The sequence below is a fragment of the Centropristis striata genome, chromosome 7 (genome assembly GCF_030273125.1).
Source record: "Centropristis striata isolate RG_2023a ecotype Rhode Island chromosome 7, C.striata_1.0, whole genome shotgun sequence".
Lineage (NCBI taxonomy): Eukaryota > Metazoa > Chordata > Actinopteri > Perciformes > Serranidae > Centropristis > Centropristis striata.
The window spans coordinates 32,365,369-32,387,266 of record NC_081523.1 but is presented as its reverse complement, the minus strand read 5'-3'; the positions used below and the strand labels follow the sequence as shown (position 1 = coordinate 32,387,266).

The window sequence follows — 21,898 nt, the reverse complement described above, 5'->3', positions numbered from 1 at the left end:
TTTCAGACTCTGGACTTCCTTGTTAAGCTTTCATACTTTCATTACACGATTTAGATAATCAAACAAACGTACGTTTTGAGTGACTTGATTTTTTTTTATTAAGACAACGAGAAAACAAATATGCGCATTTCATTTATGTGACTAAGATTTAAAAAGATTACAGTTTTGGTTATTATAACTATAAAATTAAAATAACATATAAAATATATCTTCATCTATTTGTCTATCCCTTTCTGACCTGGATAAAGTAAATAGCCTTGTATTTTAAATTTTAGTGTTTGTATTTTGAATCGAAAATAAAACAACCTATCCTAGCTGACACTTGATTGATTATAGAAATCAATAAAAACGTTTCCATATTCGTTAGACCTTTTTTTTTTTTTTGAACATGCCTTTGTGACTTCAGCAATATATGTTTTTTTTTTTTTATTATTTTTTTTTTTTTATTAAGGCAGTTGGGTGGGGTGTAATACAAAAAAATACATCAGAACGTCGCCAGGGGGTTTCAATAAATCATAAAGAGGTTGTCATACAAAAATATTATAAAAATTACAAATATTCAGAGTTTTAGCAGCTTTCAAATTAGTAGAGTCTTTAATAGAATTAATATACTGCTTGGTTTCACTTATAAATATAGAAAAGAGGGGATTTTTTTTTTTGTGTATCGAGATTTATGTATGTGATATTTTGCCAATAGTATAATTAGATTTATAATGTAATATTGATTTTTTTTTGTGTATGGGAAGTCAGTGAAACCAAACAGTATATTTTCAAAACAAAGGGACAAATTAGGTTCAATTGAAAAAAAAGGAAGTTACAAATATCTTTCCAGAACTTAGACGAAAAAGGGCAAGACCAAAATAAATGAAAAATACTTTCAGGGTGTCCTTCACAAAAAAAGCAATTCAAATCTAAATCTTTTTTAAAACGTTGAAGAAAAATTTTAGTGGGGTAGGCCTAGATTCTGTGAATTATTTTAAAAGAAATTTCTTTGATCTTATTGTTGACTATATATTTTGCTGGCAAATTCCAAATCTTCTCCCAATTAAGGTTATCAATAAAATTATTCCAATAAGCAATGATGTAGGGGGTTGATACAACTTCTTTCTGAAACAGTGAACGTATTTTTCGGTTATTGTTGCGTGTAGAAGAGAAACAAATTTGGCCAATTTCATGTTTGGATGGATCAAGGGGCAAAACAGTCGGATTTTGTGTTAAAGTGCATCTAAATATTCGTGAGACCTGTCCCAACCATTTCTAATGGTCTAGTAGTCTTTGGCGCTCTCCAGTGGTAGCTCGCGCTCATTTAATTCGGGTCAGGTGGAAAGTCAGCTGATTCACCCACAAACAGGAAGGGGAAGTCACATTTCAACAAACTAGTCATGTAAAAACAGCTAACCCAATTGTGCATTTGTTTTATTTAACAAAAAAAAAGGCTTCAGACTAAAAACATGTTCGGCGGAGACGATGAAGACGGGGACTTCTTGTCTCCCACAGGAGGGTGAGTTTGTTTGTGTCCACCCAGCTGATGCAGCTGGGCTTTGAGATAGCTCACTTCCATTTAGCCACGGTTAGCTGCTCATGTCAGAGCCAAATCTCATTTCAATTCTGACAGTATATTGCGACCTTGTTTGTAGGTTATAACCGTTTACTTTTATACCGTTAAGTCTAGACGGATATTTTTAAGTTGTTCCTCAATTCAAAATAGCAAAAGAAGCACGATGGACCACTTCAGATGGATGGGATTTAATATTAAGTTGGATACGTGTGTGCCGAATTACCTCAGATTTAAGAGAAAAGTCCCGTTATCTAACTTAAGTTAACGTAACCACCAATACTCACTGACAGTGGTGGAAAAAGTATTCAGATCCCATACTAAAGTAAAAGTACTAATACCACACTGTGAAAATACTCCACTACAAGTAAAAGTCCTCCATTCAAATCTTACTGAAGTAAAAGTACAAAAGTATCAACATCAAAATATACTATAGGTATTAAATGTAAAAGTACTCGTTATGCCGAATGGACCCACTCAGACGGTTTTTTATATATTCTAAATATATTATTACATTATTTGTATTGATGCATTTAAGCAGCGTTTTAATTTTGTAAAGGCAGGGCATATTTAATTACTTGATATACTGTTGTAAGATTTAATTTAGTAAAAACAAGAAAAAAGTCTAATCACTTTAAATTGACCATGTTTTTATATTAAATCTCGACCTGAAAAGTAACTAAAGCTGTCAGCTAAATGTAGTGGAGTAAAAAGTACGATATTTGCCTAAAAAGTAGTGGAGTGGAGTAGAAGTATAAAGTTACATAAAATGGAAATACTCAAGTAAAGTACAAGTATCTTAAAATTGTACTTAAGTACAGTACTTGAGTAAATGTACTTAGTTACATTCCACTACTGCTCACTGATAGATATTTGATGAGACTTTTAAAAAATCTTCAAATTAGAGAGCAAAATATTCCATGAAAGCTAAGAGTTGACTTATTCCATGACTGTTTTATAAACTAACCAGTGCCTAGTTCACGGAGCGTTATAACAAGTCATATGATACTTGCACTGATTTCATACCTACGTATCTCTGGTGGTTCCACACTGCTGCTCTGATTAGTTATCAATTTATACAGTCGACTTACTTTATTGTTGTGTTAGCGCAGCCAAGTACTTTTAAAATATAGATAAATGAAGTGTCTCATACTGCCTGGTGTGTTCATGTCTGTGCTGAAATTTGAATTACTTTCATATAAAGCGACTAAGGTCACAAGTTCCTCTTAGGCAAACAATGACTTTACGCTGTGAATGACTAAAGGTCATTTTATAACTTCAAACTTTGTCTTTTGAGGTTTTCTTTTATTGCTTGATAAACCATACCCCTGGATCTAGCTCAAAGTACTCAAAGATTGTTAATTGTATGGAATTAAGGATATTGTTGTTACATTTTTTATTTTCTATGTTTATGTCCATTTTGTAAAAGAAAGCCACTTATAATGGAGGTTATGATGTTCACAAACTAGTTCCTGTGACCTTTTCATTACGAGACAGACTAACTGTTATTACTACTACTATTTATACATCTTGGTTCTCAATTATGAGGCATTCAGTTACAGCTTCGCTGCATTTTCAGACTGACAACCGTGTTGTGCTTTCTGACGCTGTATGGCCATTGCGTGATAGCAGCGCAGCATGGGTATGTGTATGAGCTGGTGGAATAATCAGCCAGTGTAGGACATGTTGCAGAGGGAGGAGTGTTATGGCGCCTAATTCCTATCACATGCTGCCTGTTAGAGGAGTAAGGTGAAGCATTTTGCCACAGCCCTCTCTGCTGAGTCCACTTCTTAGTCAGGACGCCTCACTTTCTTCGTCTGCTATGCTGTTGAATCTACCACGGTGGTGTGACTGCACCAGGATACGAGAGATCAGGGCTATCCCAGGACTGAAGCTTTGCAACATATACTAGAAGGAGCTTGACTCACACACATGCAAACTGACTGCACCTTCTCACCCCAGTTCCTTACCATCGGAGATGAAGGCCTCAAGGCTTTCAACATGTCAGTTTTGGGAGATACCGGTGATTACCAGTGGAAGGAGTTCCAGGGGTCAGTACGAGTTAGTCAGGCAGTTTTCCAAAGCTTATCTTGTTTTGAAACCAAAGAGGATTTGCAGAAATGTTGGTCTAGCCTCACTGGTTTGATCCCAAATGTTGCAAATAATGAGAATGATGCTTATGATTGAAGTAGTAGTTGTAATGATGTAGTAATGGTCTAGTTGTTTCCAGACTTCAACCCTTGTTGATTTGTTGACCATAAAAAAAATAGTTCTTTAGATGTATGCTGGTTTAAAAAATATAAATAATAAGTAGTTTGACCAAAAAAATAGCCCTGTGATGCTAAGCAAACTTAATCTTCTGAGGAAGAAAAGTTTGGATGTGAACATTGAGTCAAGATTTTTTGGCAGACAACTGTTTGTTAGAATAACAACTTTTTCTTTTTCATAGAAAAACATCTCAGAAAAGCTCAAACCAAAAAAACAAGAAAACAACTGGATTTGTTAATTGCCATGGGGTTATCAGCCTCAGATCATGAGATTTAGTTAGTTAGTTAGTTAGTTAGTTAGTTAGTTAGTTGCATTTAAAATATATTTGGTAAACAATCAGAATAGAATAGATGTATAAAGGTTCAAATAATGCCGGTAAGTGGACCGTGGGTTAAGGTTTTTTTTTTTGTAATGGTCTTTCTAACCCCTTCCTTACATTTTATACACCAATTGAAAGAGAGTGCACTTGATTAAATTGTTGTTACTGTTGAATTTTGGCAGGCAGGTAAAATAAAACCTGGAATGAAGATGAAAGGCTTGTATGAGCAGCTCTACCCTTATGAGTAGGAGCTAGCCTCGCTGCACGGTGCTGCATCAAAAGCCATATCTTATCTCAGAGGCCAGGATATTTTTATTCCATGAAGATAATCGCAGATCATACATTTCATGGCATCCATAACCATAACTAGGTGTTCTTTACACTTGTTTTCCTTGCAGTGCCAAGTTGGCCTCCCTGTTTGGACTTGACCAGGAAGGCAGTCAGGGGAACGAGTCCTTTCAGTACACGGCACCGAAACAGCCGAGAAAGAGCTCCAATTCAGGTAAGATAATCACAGTAGAGACGTCAGTGACATCAGATTCAGCCGTGACGTTGAGAATGACCGTATTATGACGTTTGTCCATTTACAGCACCAGCCACCCAGAAACCAGCCCCACCACCTGGAGCTCCTGCAGTGTTATTTGCTACAGCAGTCCAAGCCTTCAGATAGTGAGGACCCAGTTTTTATTATTTTAAAAAACATTGGAATGTAGCTTGAAGTGCTTCTTGGAATCTTTCAGCTTTTTACCATGTACTTTCTAAATGTGAATAGTCTGTGAGCTGCAAACATTTTTCATACTTTTTTTTTTTTTTCAAAATGTAAAAACTGTAACTATACAATGCTTTCGATAACAAAGTGCATTAATGAAGTCACGTCTCCCCAAATCATCTTGTGCCAAGTCAAGTGAAAAGCTGTTCTGCCACTTTTGTCCCATGTGTAGTATTAATGGACAGTATGTGAAGCAGGGAAAGCTGGGAGCAGCCGTACTGGGCAACCATACAACAAAAGAGGTTGGAGGTTTGCTAATTGGTCACTTGTTTGAGATTACTGGTGTGACTTTTGATTTTTATGAATAATGCACCTCTTCTTTTCTGCAGTACAAGCTGCTTCTGTACTTGAGCCAACAGAAACAAGTTGCCGCTGCCAAGATTCATGTGGGCTTTGTTTTCACGGTGAGTGGAGACATAAAGTTACTTTTAAAGTAAAGTTATTTTAATAGGAATATTCAGTACACTAGGAAAAAGTCAAAAGTGGTAAAAGTCAAATAATTATACATACTAATTGCATTTTTTGTAAATATGAATGAATTTGTCACACTCCAAAGTATGTTAGACATTATATTGAGATTGCATTCGTCTTTGGAGTCTTGTGTGTCACTGCAATATTTGTAAACATCTATATTGTTTAATTCTAATGAATTCATAAGATTTAAGAAGTTGTAAAAAGCTATTCTGAATGGATTGAAATGTAATGCAGCATGATGTTTATAGATGGTTAAATATTGGGATTAACAAATTTCAAGAGATGATTTATATGGATGGTCTGCCAAAAACGATATCCAAAATGGTGAACATAATTCTTATTATGGGAAAATATCATATACACAAGAATAAATGTAAAAACAGCAAACCCACCATAAATTGTTTTAAAAATTTAATTAAAAATGATATAACATCCCTGAAGACATTAATGGAACATAACCAGTCCATAACTGATTTGTATGAAACAATGTCTAGGTCTCTTGTCTTTTAGGATGCAATCCTGTTTTCTTTTATTACGCGCACCTTGTTGAAAGTCAACCCCTGTATTTATTTTATTTTATTAATGTGTTCTAAGCTTGTACTGTGTTTTAAAAAATGCAAGCAATGTTTCCTCGAATGAGTTTTTGAAAATTTGATGTTTCAAATTGAAATGTACAAAAAAATTGTGACAAAGTAATACAGCAGCAGGAGCTCAGAAGCCATGGTCAAATGACATTAACATTCAAAGAGTCGTCTGCCCTGTGACAGGATGTGATGTCATGTTTCTGTTGTGGGGGGAAAAAATCTTTCTTTGACTTCTGATGACACATAACAGCAGAGCAATCAGAGTTCCTCTTTCCTGAAATGTTCGGTGGCACACTGCTCATCACATAAATGGAAACTGTAGAAATGAACTGTCAGTGAGAGTATGATAATCAGACAGAATAATTAATGAAATAAGAAAAAAATAACATTTAAAACCCTTTAAAAAAAACTAAGTTTGCAAATGTATTTAGTAGATTCAGTTAGTAATTTGAACAGAATTATTGACAAATTGAAAGATCTTTTGACTCACCTGCTTTAATTGAACCAACTGTGTCTCTTAGAGCAAAGAAGTCTGTTACTTGGCAGAAGCTCCATGCTTAGTTACACTCTCACAATAACAATTGAGCCTCACCAGTGACAACTGAGCAAAGTCCATCTGCTGATGGAGGTTTGTCTAAAGCTTTGGAATCAGTGGGCAAGTGACTTATCAGAGGACACCATAGAGCCATAAAGCTGTTGTCATTTCCTTTTATTTTGGCACTGAGCTTTTCCCTGGAAAACTGAATATTACAACACGGTGTTCTTCATGGCTTCAATTAAATAGTAAATTTAGTTTCTTGCTAAGAAAAGAAGTTTAACAACTTAGCTCTACGTGACTCCAAGGTTTCTTATTTAGATGTAATCTAATATAAAACTGGTATGCATCTTTAAAATATTATGCTTTTAAATAAATAAATAAAAAGATACCAATCTCTTTGGTCATACATGATAACAACCAAAATAAATCTAGCTGTAAGTTTACACTTAATAGACGAGAGGGATTTATTGAGATCTGTGCTCATAATGTCAAGTGTTCTGTGTTGTATATGTATTATCCCCATCCCCATTGCTTCAAAAGTCTTTCAATATCAGCAAATTGCTGATGAAAAAGGATTCACCATGGACTCAAGTGTTCCACGTCTTGTCCCTGACCACATACTGTTTTTCTCCTGCAGGTACAGCCAAACAATTACTACACATTTTATGATGAGCAAAGGCAGAACTGGTCCCTGACTTTTGAATCAGAGAAAGCTTCATCAGTCTTCTGCAAAGAGGTGAGTGACACAGGAGCAGACCTGCAACTAAGGCTCTGTTTACATGATGACGGTCTGAACAGAAGACGCAAAAGTGGCGTTGCGTCTTCACTTTTTATTCCGCGTTTAGACGAGCGTTTTCGGGAGGAAATCTGCTGTATACGGTGACGCAAAAGTGCGTGGAATTGGATTGTATGCAGCCAGGCGACATCACTTTAAGCGATAAGAGCATCTTTGGGCATGTGGAAGTTTTCACACCACGTATTTTCATCAGCTACTCCTTCCACAAAGTTCTCCACCATCCACTAGATCTCCCAGGTCCAAAGCCATCTGGCTCACCTCCGACCAATTGCTGCATCCAAAATGTGATAGAGGTAATTCCAGATCCTTCTCTGTTCACTAATACTATCTCTACATATCCTGTACATTTGGTGGAAAGACTCCTGTAACTTTATTAGAGCTGCCAGAGCAGCTTGAAGGTCCGATGCATAGAAATAATCCCACGTTTGTTTATTTTCCTGTATTGGAGCATGTGACGTAAACACATACGTGACGTGAGCAGATCTGAGCAGAGTTTTGCGTCTTGTCAGTGTAGACGGACACGCTACGGCGGAGCGGATTCAGCTTTTCCACTTTGGAAGGTGGTTTCAGATTTTTGCGTTTTTAAGCCCCAAAAACGCCGTCACCGTCTAAACGAAAGGCACTTCCGATAAAATATTTTGTCGTTTTTACCCGCAAGCGTCCTCGTGCAAACGGGGCCTCAGTTTGTGATTATTGTTTGACACATGGAATGAGAAACTTATCAAACAGTCTGTGTTGGCAACACAAGTATCAGGATGATCTTCACGACCCCTGTATCATTCTGACCTACATTACATATACACTTTTGTCAAATTGCACAAATTATGTTGTTTATATGATGATGACTCCTTTACTTTCTGTGCATCAGGTGTGCTTGGCGAAAGCGAACAGTGTAGTTTCCTTGGATGCTGTTGTGGTTCAGGATCTGAGTGTTGGCGAGGGCCAGGCGGTGGAGAATGGAGACTCTTTGGAGGTGGTGTACACAGGCTGGCTCCTGCAGAACCACGCCATTGGACAGGTTGCACACTTTCACCGTTATTTAATACATTTTGTTCATTTGTTTCCAGTCAATATGGATTTTTATTATTTGATGGAACACAGCTCATTGAACATTAAATGTAATTTCAGATGTTTGACTCCAACCAGAACAAGGACAAGTTGCTGCGGCTAAAAATTGGAGCTGGAAAAGTGATCAAAGTGAGTGAAAACATGCAGTACTAAATAAGAATGGCAGCTTTAGTTTAATCCCCAAACTAAATAAATGCATCTTTTTATCCAGTGGTATCTAATTTTTACTAATAATTCCGTTTTCAGGAGAGATGCATAATTCTTGTAAACAGGAAATATTGTATTTTACCACTAAACAAGTTCACTGTTCCCCATCAATATAACGTCTGGTGGTAGAGAATGGACTGGGTGATGCTGAAATTAAACATTGCAATATGTTTTATTTCCATAAATGTGATATGGATAATGTTGAGAAAGATGTTTGGATATCACATGTTGCTATCACATCAGCGGACAAGCAAGAGCCACTTTTTGACAAGTCATTGAAAATGTAGATATGATGATCGGCCTTGCTTTGTTTTGGAAAATTAACCAGCTAGTCTGTAAATGACCAGCCTAAACTGTGGATGCATCATGTTCATTATTTCTTTCTTATTTATTGAGTTTTTTCAAAAAGTAATACACAATGAACACAACAACAGACAGTCATAAAACCCATCCCTCCCTCTCATAATCAACAGTCCTCTCGGAGGAAAACAAATATTTGAGTTAATAAAAATACATTATCATATTATTATTATCATATTATTATTATTATTATTATTATTAAAGAACTATAGGGGGAAAGTGTTGTGCTGGGACTCTTCACCCGTGAGCGTACTCCGGTTAGGGAATAAGGACACCGTTTTGACTTTAACTTCTTTATCTTAAACTTTTTCAGCAGCAGGTCAGTACATGCACACATTGTTCAACACATGCTGATTCTACGGACCCCCGAACGTAAACATAGCTGCCCTGTAAACTGCCTGACTCAAACAGACTGAACTAAAAAGTGCCTGAATAAATTATTAACCTGTTTAAATCAACAATATCAATATAATCAAATTAACAGATTAATAGGGTGTATTTGCTGGTCACAAAGGGAATTTATAACAATTATAATGTATTGTTGGATACTTTTATTACATTATTATTACTATGTATTATAACCATGTGTGTGTATAAGCAGGGCTGGGAGGAAGGAATGCTTGGGTTGAAGAAGGCAGGCCGGCGGCTCATTGTCATCCCACCAAACCAAGCTTATGGATCAAAGGGAGTCCCTAACCGTGTCCCGGCTAACAGCACTCTTATCTTTGAAGTGGAGCTTCGACGGGTAACACACACTGAACAATTTTCTTCATCCACCTGCTCTTGTGTTTGACCTTGTTTAACATACCTGGGGCCGGATTCACAAAAGTGTTCTTAAGATAAAACTTAAGAAAATTCTTAAGGAAAAAAATGAGGATGTTCCTAAGAATGTTCTTAAATGCTATTCACCATTTTTTTCTTAAGAATTGTCGTATGTCTTAGGAACTTCTTCGTTTTCTCACTTAGGAAGTTCTTAGATTTTTTTACTTAAGATTGCTAGATCACTAATTAAGTAGTATCAAATACAACTACTGCCTCCGTGATTTACTAAGAGTACATTGTAGTGTAATCTAGGAATAGGCCTAAATGTCACACAGACTGAAAGGACATTTCTTCATCTACATCTGTCAACTGCCAGAATAAGCTTTATGTGATACATTCATTCATTCTTAAGAATGTTTTGTGAATCCGGCCCCTGATCTCTTTCCTTCTAGTTGCTTTTAATGTAAGTGAGGTGTGAATTGAAGCTTATTTTGATTCTGCTGTGTCTTAGGTGAAGTTTTCCAAAGACAATGGGTCTGTTGGTAGCAGCTCCAGAGACTCTGCTGCTCCCTCCCCTGTTCCTTCCCCAGCCCCCAGTGTGGAGAATCTAGTCCCAGAGCCTCTAGTACAGGCGGCCGCCTCCGGTCCAGGCAGACCAGGGTGAGTTTACACCTCAAGAAACATCATTTTCCTGAACTTTTTTGTCGCTGAAGATGATTTGTCTCCAACCTTGTCTATCTATCTATCTATCTATCTATCTATCTATCTATCTATCTATTTATTTATTTATTTATTTATTTATTTATTTATTTAACAGGGAGCCACCTCTTCGTGCAAAGTCAAACTCGCTGAGTGAACAGTTGGCGGTAAGAACCCTTTTCTAAACACGATAATATGATAATTGTATTCAACTATTTTGTGGCTGAATTGATGGAAGCTTTCTTTGCAAAATTTCAGAATCCAGACGCCACAAAAGCCAAGCTGATATCTCGCATGGCAAAGATGGGCCAGCCCATGTTGCCCTTTCTGACAGGAGCAGCCAGTCAGCCCGAATCCAGTGATTCTGAGCTCGAGGTGAGACAGCGGAAGTTTTTTTTTTTTTTTTTTTTTTACATATTTTTTTGGCCATTTTTGGGCTTTTTTATTGATGAGACAGAGGGGAAGACATGTGGGAAAGGGCTCCGAGTCAGATTCGAACCCGGGCCGCCCGCTTACGAGGACAATGCCTCTATGGTATGCACTCTACCAGGTGTGCCACCGGGGACGCCCCAGCAGAAGTTTTTCTGTGGATGGTAAAGATGAACTCTGGAGGCTTGTTCTTATTGTCAACAAATTTAATGAAAAGGCAAAAACCAACAGTGAATTTATGCTACAGTATTAAGGATTGCGTGTGTGTATCAAAGCCTAATATATCTTATTCCTCTGTGCTATAGAGCTCACACTAATTTTGACTCAATTCAATATCAGTTGGGCTGCTACCAAACGTGGATTAATGACACTGAAAATGACAGGTGTCACTGATGAGCTGGCATGAATAGTACCATAGTACCAGGACCTTAAAATTGAAGCAGTTTTATGGAATTCAACCATAATTCATTTCATTATTTATGGCCTATTTAAGCATGCAGGACAGTTGTTTTTTTTTCCTCAAATATCCCACCAAAAATTAAGTATATATTTTAAAGTGCATGTAAAAAGTTGCTCTAAACTTTCCTTTAAGGGGCACTCCAAGAACTTTACATGTCAGTCAGTGTACAAATCATACAGTTTCAAAGATCTGGAGGAGTTTCATGGAGTTTGAGAAAATTACTCAAGTTACATCACTTGCGTGGAGACTAGAAATGTTTTTGCTTCATTACAGTCTGGATGTGTCGAGTTAGAAAGATGTCAGAATTTACAAGACGGGTATGGTTGAATGAAAAATGCATTTGAGTTGCATGGGAAGTGTAGCAAGCTTTTTGAAGGTTGACCCAAATTTAATTAACTCTTTCACTAATGTTCCTTACAATGTCCGACCTCTGCTGTCTTGTAGAAAGGTGTTATAACATTTTTATACTGAAGGGGGAGTCTGTGCACTTCCCCAAAAAATTAGATTCAAATGTACACTGGAAAAGTTAGATTTGGTATGCCACCATGCCAATATCTGTCTAATATGGAAAGGCTGAAGAAGGAACCAGAAACCTTCAGTGCAGAGCAGACTTCTCAGTACAGAGATACCTTTTCTGAGTCTGCGCCTAACTGACCTCAAACATGTATAGGTACATCTCAAAAAATTTGAATATTGTGAAAAAGTTCAATATTTTTTGTCAATATTTTCAGACAGTGAAACTTGTATATTATATAGACTCATTACACATAGAGTGAAATATTTCAAGCCTGTATTTCTTGTATTTTTGATGATTATGACTTACAGATAATGAAAACACAAAACTCAGTGTCTCAGAAAATTAGAATATTACATAAGATCGATAAAGAAAAAGGACATTTTAAACACAAATGTCAGGCTCCTGAAAAAGTATCTTCATTTCTATTCACTCAATACTTGGTTGGGCTCCTTTTGCATGAATTACTGCATTGATACTTGGTGGCATGGAGGAGATCAGCCTACAGCACCATGTTGCTTTTATAGCAGCCTTCAGGTCATCTGGTGTCTCTCACCTTCCTCTTGACAACAGCCCATAGACTCCTATGGGGTTCAGGTCAGCCCACTGTGCTGGCCAGTCCAGTCCAGTAACACCATGGTCTCTAAACCAGCTTTTGGTACCTCTGCCAGTGTGGGTAGGTGCCAAGTCCTGCTGGAAAATGAAATCAGCATCTCCATAAAGCTTGTGGAAGCATGAAGAGCTCTAAAATGTCCTGGTAGATGGCTTCTATGTTGACTGTTGTCTTCAGAAAACACAGTGGACCAACAGCAGCAGAGGACATGGCCCCAAATCACCGCTGACTGACTGTGGACTCCAATATTGAACTCTTTCACAATATTCTAATTTCCTGAGACACTGAGTTTTGGGTTTTCATTATCTCAAAGCCAGAATCATCAAAATTACAAGAAAAATGGGCTTGAAATATTTCACTCTATGCATAATGAACCTATATAATATATGAGTTTCACTTTCTGAAATAATTGACCAAAAAAATTTAACTTTTTCATGGTATTCTAATTTTTTGAGATGTACCTGTATGGCTGAATCTCTGTGATGTTTACACTAATGCATTGCTCTTTCACCAGTCAACCTAACAGAAGCAACGGTGGTGGGCCAGACACCAAAGTTTTCTCGATGGGGAGAAAGAATAAATGTGCTTTCACCCCCTTTGCGGATCTTTGTCATGCCTTTTTATGTGAAAAAAACATGTTAAACAAGATATTATCATAGCTGAGTATTTTTACATACTTAAAACGTGTGTGAAAGTCAGGATATTTTGGTCTTAACTGGACTAATCAGTCTCTTGCAAAAACTCCACCATTATGGAGATTCAATTCAAATTCCTGGAGTTCCCTCTATCAAATCTGGAGTCATTAATGACTTTCTTCCACTACTGTATTGAAATCCAGGACACCAGTGGCAGCAGAGTGAAAGATCAGCCTGCGGCTCCATCTCCAGTGCAGATGTCCACTGCTGCTCCAGCTTCAGCACACAGTAAGCATCTTCCATATGTGTATATATGCATTTCTCTTGCAGCCCAGGATTACAAAGGACACAATGGTATGTTTTACAATGTCTTGGTAAATTTCCTGAATTGCTGTGAAATGAATTTTGAAATTTCCTGCAGTACATCCTCATCCTCACGCCGCTCCATCTGCTGCCTTACTTCCTGTCATGACAGCTGTTGCCCCACAGCCTGGACTGTCAGGCAGCACCCATGCATTTCAGGTGAGATTTCGCCACATTTTGTAATAATTTCTCATCAGTAAGTTCAGCATGGACAAATCTGGTAATTTCAGTGCATTATGTTGTTCTATAGCCTTACTCCTATACACACACCTCTGTGGCTCCATCTCAGCTGCAGCCTGTTGGCCAAGTCTACCCTGCGCAAACTGTACCATTCATGGGTAAGAGTGTTCAATTCAATGAAACCATTATGATCAAACCAGTGGAGTGTTTAATGCAGTGGGAAATGTTTAATGACATGGAAAATGCAATGCAGTTTTCATAGTAAAGCTGTACCCTAAACTCTTGACAGTTTAGGGTACAGACATTTGCACATTGAACTTTAAATCTACTTATCATAAGCCCCCCTTTTATTCAGAATTGGGGGTGGGGGGCAGTGGATTTTTAGGGGGAGATAGCAGGTCAACAACTAATGCCACATAGAAGTGGTGTACATTATATTGAAGCTGTGAATTTGAAAATTACTTTGAGATGCAGCTCAGCGCTGTGTGTTAAGTTGTTCTGGTCATAAATTTGTCATAATTAAGGTGTATAAGGGTTCAGAACATAATGTATGGCTTACTGAATTCAATTTCCATGTTCAACTCATTGTTGCAGCAATGTTTGGGTTGATACTATTTTTTATTTTTTATACACATTTGGTGCTGAATTAGACTTTTTTTTCATAATAAATGGTCAAAAAACCCTCCAGAATATACACCAAGACCTTTGGAACACACTGAAAAAAATCCATGCTGTGATTTTATTTCTGCATTTTCGGTGATTGCATGTCAAACAATTCTGTTCTCTAAAGTTTTCATGCTTTTCAACTTTTCCATGACATTTCATGAGGCTGTGATTATCCTGGAGATTACAGGAGCTCATTTTATAAAGTGAGGTTAAGAAGAAATGCCCTCACTACAATGAAATGGCTACGTTGCCTAACATCACAATTGAATACAATTAGGCTAATTTAATCCAAAATAGTCTCAGCTTTCTAGTGATACCTAATTATGCCATTCATAGACTGTTTGGGGACCCTAGTATGCAGAAATACTCATGCAATAGGCAAAAAAAAATTGGAAAAACAATGTGTTTTTTGTCTTAAACTGCATGTTATCATCATAAAGCAGGCATGTATGTAAAGAAGAGGTGGTATGCTAACAGGTCGAGGTCTATTTCATGATGCGGTTCTTCTGCAACAGCAGCCATGTTAATTAACTATACAGCTGGAAGACTGTTTCAAGTTTGATTTAGATTGTGAAACTGTTTAAGATTTAAACCTTGTGTGAATATGTTCTCGCTAGGCTCCAGTGATGTGACTTCCTTTTTGATGACTGAAGCCCGACAACACAACACAGAGATCCGCTTATCTGTCGGAAAAGTTGCAGATAAAGTGGATCAACTGGCCTCAAAGGTATCATCTCTGTGTACAAGACTGTGTTCATTAAGAGTATTTAATAGAAAGGAGATACATCTGGTTCTTTTCTTTTTCTTACACCAACAGATCGATGATCTTCAAAGGCATGGAAGTCTTTCCATGGGTGTTCCAAGTATGTCAATGGAAACCTCCATGATAATGCACAACATCCAAAGAATTGTCCAGGTACACCTGAATATAACATGCCTTTGGAGTCTCCTACACAAGTGTTTTTTCTCAGCTCTTTTTAAACCAAACATGATTCTCTTATCAAACTTTTTGGTGCACTGGGACCAAAGGTACCAAAAGCTGGATCAAACTGTGTTCTGAAAGCTCTTATTTTATTTTTAGGAAAATGAATGTTTGAAAAAGGAAGTCTTTGACAAAAGCTCTCGCATTGATGAGCAAAACCGTAAGATCGGGGAGCTCATCAACCAGAACCAGAGGTGAGTCTGAATGTCAAAAAGTCATAATTATGGCTGAACGTCATGTCCTAACACTATTTCTTGTGACTTGTGTCACTTGCGGTGTCAAGTACAGTATATGTATGTAATCTCTCTCTTATGACAATGCGGAGCTCTTATGTTTTAAACCACCGTTATGTGACTTATGTTGTCATTTAGTTTAGTTTAAAATGGTTATTAGGATAAAATTAGGGTCATATTATAAAACTCTTTTTATTTAACTATTTCAATTTTCTGTGAAATGTTTTTCTTTTGGACAGGCATTGTCTCTTGTCTGTTTTATTTTAAAACTCTTTGGGCCACTATCTGATTTTTGAAAAAAAAGAAAAAAAAAGACGAGTGCTGAGTGTTTTGAAAAGACTGAAAATATTTCAGTAGTCGGTTTCTCTTCCTCGCTGTCACACTGTGATATTTGATCTGTTTGACAAATAGTGACAACAGCCCAAACTGACTCATGTAGTTTAAAGGAAGTTTCAGGTAAGTTGTCTGTCTAAATGTATTTGAGCAGCCATGCTGTGGTTTTCTAGGTACATGGAGCAGAGTAACCTGCTGATGGAACAGAGAAATGACTCCCTCAAGTCATCCAGTGAACAGAACCAGGCCAGATTACTGCAGGCTGAGCAGGACAAGGTGAGAATGTGTTTTTATGGTGAAAAAGGAAACAATTGATTTGTAGAGTGTGCATTCACACATCAATATTGTCATGTAATGCTGACTACGCTGTTAGTCAGAGGATAGTAGTTTGTGATGGACAAAAACCATCCGTACTCCAGAGTATTGACATTTGAATTAGATTTGCCTGATCATGCCTTTATGGCTGCAGACCACTGGTTGTACAGGTGGTCAGAGCCTTTAATGGGACAGATCTGTCTAAATACAGTATCACATAAACAATGTAGCTTGCAGTTTGTAACTGTACCTTCTGATTGGATTTGGTTTTCACAAAACGTTGGGGAATATTTATTTCTTCACTCTCATCCAGAAATTCTGTAAATGGCGCAGAGGAGCTCAACTGATACACTGGTGGGGCCAGGCATACAAGTGGAAATGCCAAAGATGTGTTTGTGGTAGTTTAGAAACAGTGTTTGTCTACCAGAGAGCTGACCAAGCTGCAAAGCCATAACTGAAAAGTGAAGGCAATACGCAAATGCCTCAAACATGTATTGTATCTAATGGCCAGGAGAGGGCGACTCCACTGGTTACAAAAAGAAGTCCATTTGTATGTCAAAAGTAAAATGACTCTACTTCACACTTAAATGAGTACCTCAGTAAACCTTGTCATAATGAGTTTTATGGTCTCAGTTACTAGTTTCAAGTCTTCAATACAACATGAGGTTCATTTTGTTTATGATGCTTTATGGTAAACCAGACAATAAAGCAGGGTATGCTTTAGAGCAGGGCCAGCGTATGATTGACAGGTCATTTTCCAAAGTGCAACCTGTGTTTTTGTCTTGGAACTTTTACCTTTTTTTTTTTTTTTAACCCTTTCCTGTGTTTTGCATTTGCATTTTCACAGATGGAAAAAAGAGCTTTAAAAAAAGAATCATTATTATTCTTAACAGATTAAATTGTCCCATCCTCCTTTCCAAAATAGCTGCTATTCAAGGAAGCTTGATACCTGAAAACTGTGGAGGAAAGATTTTAGTCGTTCAGAACTTCTGGTCCCAGCGGCACCAAACAAGGAGTGACAAAGTTCAGTGGCATTGCCGTAACCCTAACCCTAACATAGGGCTGAGGGAACACCGTCTAAGGGGCTAACATATATTGTAACATTTATTTAATGAATGTATAATGTCCTGCTCAGTAAAAGTCTTGGTCTTTTCAGTATTGACATCAAACTGATATACTTTGTTCTGAATTAGAGATAAGTGTTACATTTTGAATAGTAACTTAAGAGTCCATGCATCATTATCTTCTGATCTGCAATCTGAACTTCACATAAAGCTGCTCGCTTCAGTAATGCACTTAATATTTACCACTGTCAGTGGATATGGGTTTGGTATTTATTTAATCAGTTACTGTCTGTTTCCTGTTACAAATCTGATGCTAATGATACATGCTTCACTCTTTGCCAACTGCTCTCTGCCGCTGCAGTGCTGCTCTGAGGAATATCTAGCATTCACTGCTCTCTCTTCTCAGCATGCACTGCCTCAGGACCTGGGCTCCGGCCAGGTGAGCCTGTTTTCTCTGCGTACTGCTACCAGACTGCGGTCAAATAGTATCTTCAAAAGAAGAAAAATTAAAATTTTTACAGTGAAATTTTCTAAATGCTCCAGAGGATTATTTTCAAATCAGCAGCTGGTTTGAGCAATATATAGGCCATAATCTTTCTGCTGCAAAATTTTGCAATGAAGTCAATTTTGAGATAACGAGTAAATATTCAGTTCAACCAAACAATGACGGTAGTAAATGTAGACAAACTCTGCAAATAATTTAAAATGTCCTGTGGTTGCAATTCTGGAATTTAAAGCCCTCTCCAGTCAGTATTTCATCCTGTTTAACAGTCAGCGTTGTCTTTGATCTCATCGTCAGCTAACTTACAGGAAATCGGTGATATTTCACTAAATTTATTGCATTTACTGTTTATCATTCTCATTTCTCTAACTTGAATTTGTCGTGTCTGAGCTGAAAGTTGTGCAATCCATGGCGTGAAGAGAGAGATTGACAGTGGGTGTGTTGTTGGATTTAATGTTATCCACTATGTTGATTGCACCCATTCACTTCAAACACACACGCCACTGTAGAGATAACACATAATAAACTCAGGTGGAGGAAACTAAAAACTAAAATGAAGACCATCTCCTAACGTTAGGAGAGCTAACTCACAGTCCGTATGAGTTAGCATTACCGTATTATTATAAGAGTAACGTTCACAAGCTCGGAGGATGAAGAATGACTACAACAAACTCTTCTCTTCTCTTTTTGCAACTTTGAGCACAAAATTATCCCTCAAAAATATTTAGCAAATAGTAAATACCATAAAAATGCCAAAAATACACTGGAGGGGGGCTTTAACAGCTGATCGTACAATCTGTTTGATTTTTTTCTGATCAAGCACCACTTCCAAACATGCTGCACAACGTATGAAATATCATATGAAACTACTATTTGACCCAGATCTGACTGCTGCCACTGGAGTCATCCTTTTTATGTCATATTTCATTGACATTTGAACTAACTTTTTTGTCTTCTGTCTCCTTTCCATCAGCTATCATTCACCATTTTTCTCCCACAGGGTCACGGTGCTCACTAGCACCAGTAGCCACTCATCTAGGTTGTCACTATGTTGATACACTGTCTCTGTGTGGTCTGGGTTTTCCTCTACTGTAGTGTAGACATTCACTGGTACATCTCCTCAACACTCCCCTTGTCTGTCTGCATCTACATCAGGTCCGTCTGACGGAGGATCTGGCTTCATCCACGGCCCAGCTGTCTCAGTTGCAACTAGAATTGACAGCTCAGCAGCAGAAGTCTGGGGAGCTGCAGAGTAAACTGAGCTCGGCGCTGCAGGACAGTGAGAGGCACTGCCAGGGCATCGTTGCCCTGGAAACACAGCTGGAAGGTTTGTGTTTTTGTTTCATCCAAGAGTCCTGCAATAACCCCATCCTTCTCGAAAGTTACTTTTTTTTAAAATTTAGTTTGAGAGGGGGGGTTAGAGGAATAGATAAGTTAATGAATGAAGTAAATATTTAAAACAATAAAATGGAAGAATGCTGACAGGATGAGTAATGATGTCCTATGTTCCAGTGATTTTCAATGAATTAGTTTCATGTCCCCAGGGTCGTCCCAGGATGTGGATGCGATGTGACGCGATGAAGTGTGCGAAAATGTATGCGCGTAAATAGCATCATAATAACCATTATAATAGAGACATCCAGAAATAACATGGAACAAACTACAACAAGAAAAAAGTTCTCATGTTAAGTTTTTGTTTAAACTGTTTGAGGTTGTTCAACTTTACAATCATTTTGGAGGCGATATGTGATCCATTTTACCCTCATTTATATAATCAGAAGGACAAACAATTTGCAACAATTTTCAATGAAAAACAATAAAATTGACAACACCTCTTAACACCTCTCTTAAAGAGCTTTAACAAACAATCATAATAAACACAGATTGGAAGGATAAGGCCAGGTTTTTCATATTTTAGACAAACTGACAACTTTCTGAAAATATACTCTCATGCTGGGCTTACACCAAAAGATTTCCACAGTCCCAGACTAAAAACTGAAAGTCTTTAGTAAATCTAGGAGTTTTACTGGAGTCACAGTGCGCTCCTGTCATCTCCATTGTTAAGTTTAAGGTAGTAATCTGCGCTGTTTCATTTCAGTCTTTTCCTAGCCTTGGGTTTGCGATCTTATCAAACGTGTTTGATATAACCGCAAGTTGCAGTGACGTAACACAATCAATAACCAATAGATGAGCGGGGGAAAGGTCCCTGGTTCCAGACCGGCCAGTAAAACCACTTCGACAGGAAAAAGTAACATCACAATAATGCTAGTAAGCTCAGTCCTCAATAAAAATATAGTGATGGAATATGTTTACAGCCACAAGCGGGATTTTGGGGGCGCTGTTTCTTAGTAAAGAGAACAGTAAGGAGACCTAGTTAAAATTTATAAATAAATGTATCGATAAATAGGTAATAAATAATCAATGATTAATGTATTAATTAAATGAAAGTTGATAGAGCTGATAAATATAACTATTCAATTAAACACAATGTTTTTAAACAGGACATAAGTGTATATCATGAATTCATTTCTAAATTTTCCTTTCCTTTATTCTTCTTTATATCTTTTTTTACTGTAAAATAGTCAACTTTTCATGTCAGAAAAACAGAAACCCCTTTTCAGCTTTGTGAGGGAGCATTTTGTGGCGTCTTCTTCTTTTTTTTTTGTTGTTGTTTTTTTCCAACACAAACCACTGCACACACTAGAGCAGCTGGAGCCAAAAGCTGCTTCTCCTCCATTTTGTAAGTTTTTACTAAGAGCATGATGGGAAAAAAAATGCCTTGTAGGAAAAAATGCTAAAAGAATCTAGCTGTAGTCTTGTAAATAGTTACCCTGCAAGATTCACAGTCTAAAACCTCACTCTGAGACTAGGCTGGGACTAAAACACTGTTTAGATGTGAGCAGATGTAGGTAGCATAAGTTGGATGTCCCCAGACAGCTCTGTGTCCATTATGTACTATATCTTACACACTAATTGACAATCATTTTGAAGAAACACTTGTATCACAATTGTGTTTCAGAGCTGAAGGAGGCAGCAGAGAGGGCCCAGGCTCAATACCGCTCAGAGAAGCAGAGACGCAAAGAGATTGAGCTGAGAGTCAACAACATGGAGGAGGAACTGCAGGACCAGAAGACTGATAAAGAGAGCCTAGAACGAGTAAGTATTCTTGATGCTTTTGTCCTTCTGTCAGAGAAAAGGGACAGACTTTGGTTATGCACTTATAATTTATATCATTACGTTTGGGTATGTCACCATGGACACAGATAATGTGTTGAACTGTTCAGATTTCAAAACAATTCAGGCAGATTTTCTTCATGTGAACTAGTTGTCATGTAAATGTTGACAAACAGTTTCTTCCACTCGCTTTAAGACACTTTCAGAAAGGAAGAAGAAGTGGCAGGTTGAGCGTCAGCGTCGGGATGAGGAGGTGGAGGAGCTCCGTAAGAGCAGCCAACAGGAGCTGGACAACCTCAGAGTTCAACTTCGCAAGGCCAGAACCAGCACTGACAACACTGCATCTGAACAGGTCACTTCCAATCAAAGGGCTATATGAATGATAACATGATGTTTTACAACTTGCACTTGGTCTTCTCTCTAAATTTCCTGAAATATTTTATGGATGGGCTAATAACATGTTTTATGGAACTGTTTATCTCAAGTGGCTACACAGGTGCGTTTCCACTATAGTCGAATACCCAGAATGAGGCCGAAACGCCCCTAATTTGAATGTGAGCTGTCCCTAGTGGCCGTTTGACCGAACCTTTTTTGGCACGGTCGAAGAGCAGGGCCAATTTTCTCCCCTGAAAAAAGCCTGGTTGCTGATTGGATAGAACGCTAAGTGGAATGTAACATAGTACTCGATGCCACAACATCACGCGCCATTATTAAATGCTAAATGGACCTTCACTTATATATCGCTTTTGTAGTCGCTTTGCGACGACCCAAAGCGCTTTACACTACAGACTGCGCTCATTCACCCGATCACACACACACATTCATACTGGTGGCAGAGGCTACCCTAAACAGTGCCACCTGCCACCATCAGAAATTCGAGTAGTCACAAGCAACAAGAAACATAAGCTCCTTTCATAGTGTCCATAATGTCCCGCTACATTTACGGAAAGATCTGTGCCGATTTCTCGCCTTAGGGCGTTCATAGTGACCCTGATAAGGCAAAGTGTTATTCTGCCCTTTCATAGTGCAGTCTGGC

General features: G+C 37.8%; 1 protein-coding gene across 3 annotated transcripts in view; it reads left to right on the top strand.

The window, feature by feature from the left end:
• Positions 1-1,358: 1,358 nt before the first annotated feature.
• Positions 1,359-21,898, top strand: part of fkbp15b (FKBP prolyl isomerase family member 15b) — a 33,060-nt gene continuing 12,520 nt past the window's right edge. The window contains exons 1-23 of one of the 3 annotated variants that reach the window (XM_059337211.1): positions 1,359-1,501; positions 4,541-4,644; positions 4,733-4,811; positions 5,084-5,153; positions 5,241-5,315; positions 7,145-7,243; positions 8,172-8,321; positions 8,432-8,500; positions 9,540-9,683; positions 10,212-10,360; positions 10,518-10,566; positions 10,658-10,774; positions 13,254-13,338; positions 13,472-13,572; positions 13,664-13,751; positions 14,877-14,986; positions 15,077-15,175; positions 15,341-15,435; positions 15,981-16,083; positions 17,593-17,625; positions 18,844-19,015; positions 20,708-20,844; positions 21,059-21,214. In XM_059337211.1, coding sequence (XP_059193194.1) covers positions 1,452-1,501; positions 4,541-4,644; positions 4,733-4,811; positions 5,084-5,153; positions 5,241-5,315; positions 7,145-7,243; positions 8,172-8,321; positions 8,432-8,500; positions 9,540-9,683; positions 10,212-10,360; positions 10,518-10,566; positions 10,658-10,774; positions 13,254-13,338; positions 13,472-13,572; positions 13,664-13,751; positions 14,877-14,986; positions 15,077-15,175; positions 15,341-15,435; positions 15,981-16,083; positions 17,593-17,625; positions 18,844-19,015; positions 20,708-20,844; positions 21,059-21,214 — 2,334 coding nt within the window. In that variant the 5' untranslated portion in view covers positions 1,359-1,451. Of the gene's footprint in view, positions 1,502-4,540; positions 4,645-4,732; positions 4,812-5,083; positions 5,154-5,240; positions 5,316-7,144; positions 7,244-8,171; positions 8,322-8,431; positions 8,501-9,539; positions 9,684-10,211; positions 10,361-10,517; positions 10,567-10,657; positions 10,775-13,253; positions 13,339-13,471; positions 13,573-13,663; positions 13,752-14,876; positions 14,987-15,076; positions 15,176-15,340; positions 15,436-15,980; positions 16,084-17,547; positions 17,626-18,843; positions 19,016-20,707; positions 20,845-21,058; positions 21,215-21,898 lie in introns of all 3 variants that reach the window. The other 2 variants (XM_059337210.1, XM_059337212.1) reach the window with 2 other exon arrangements.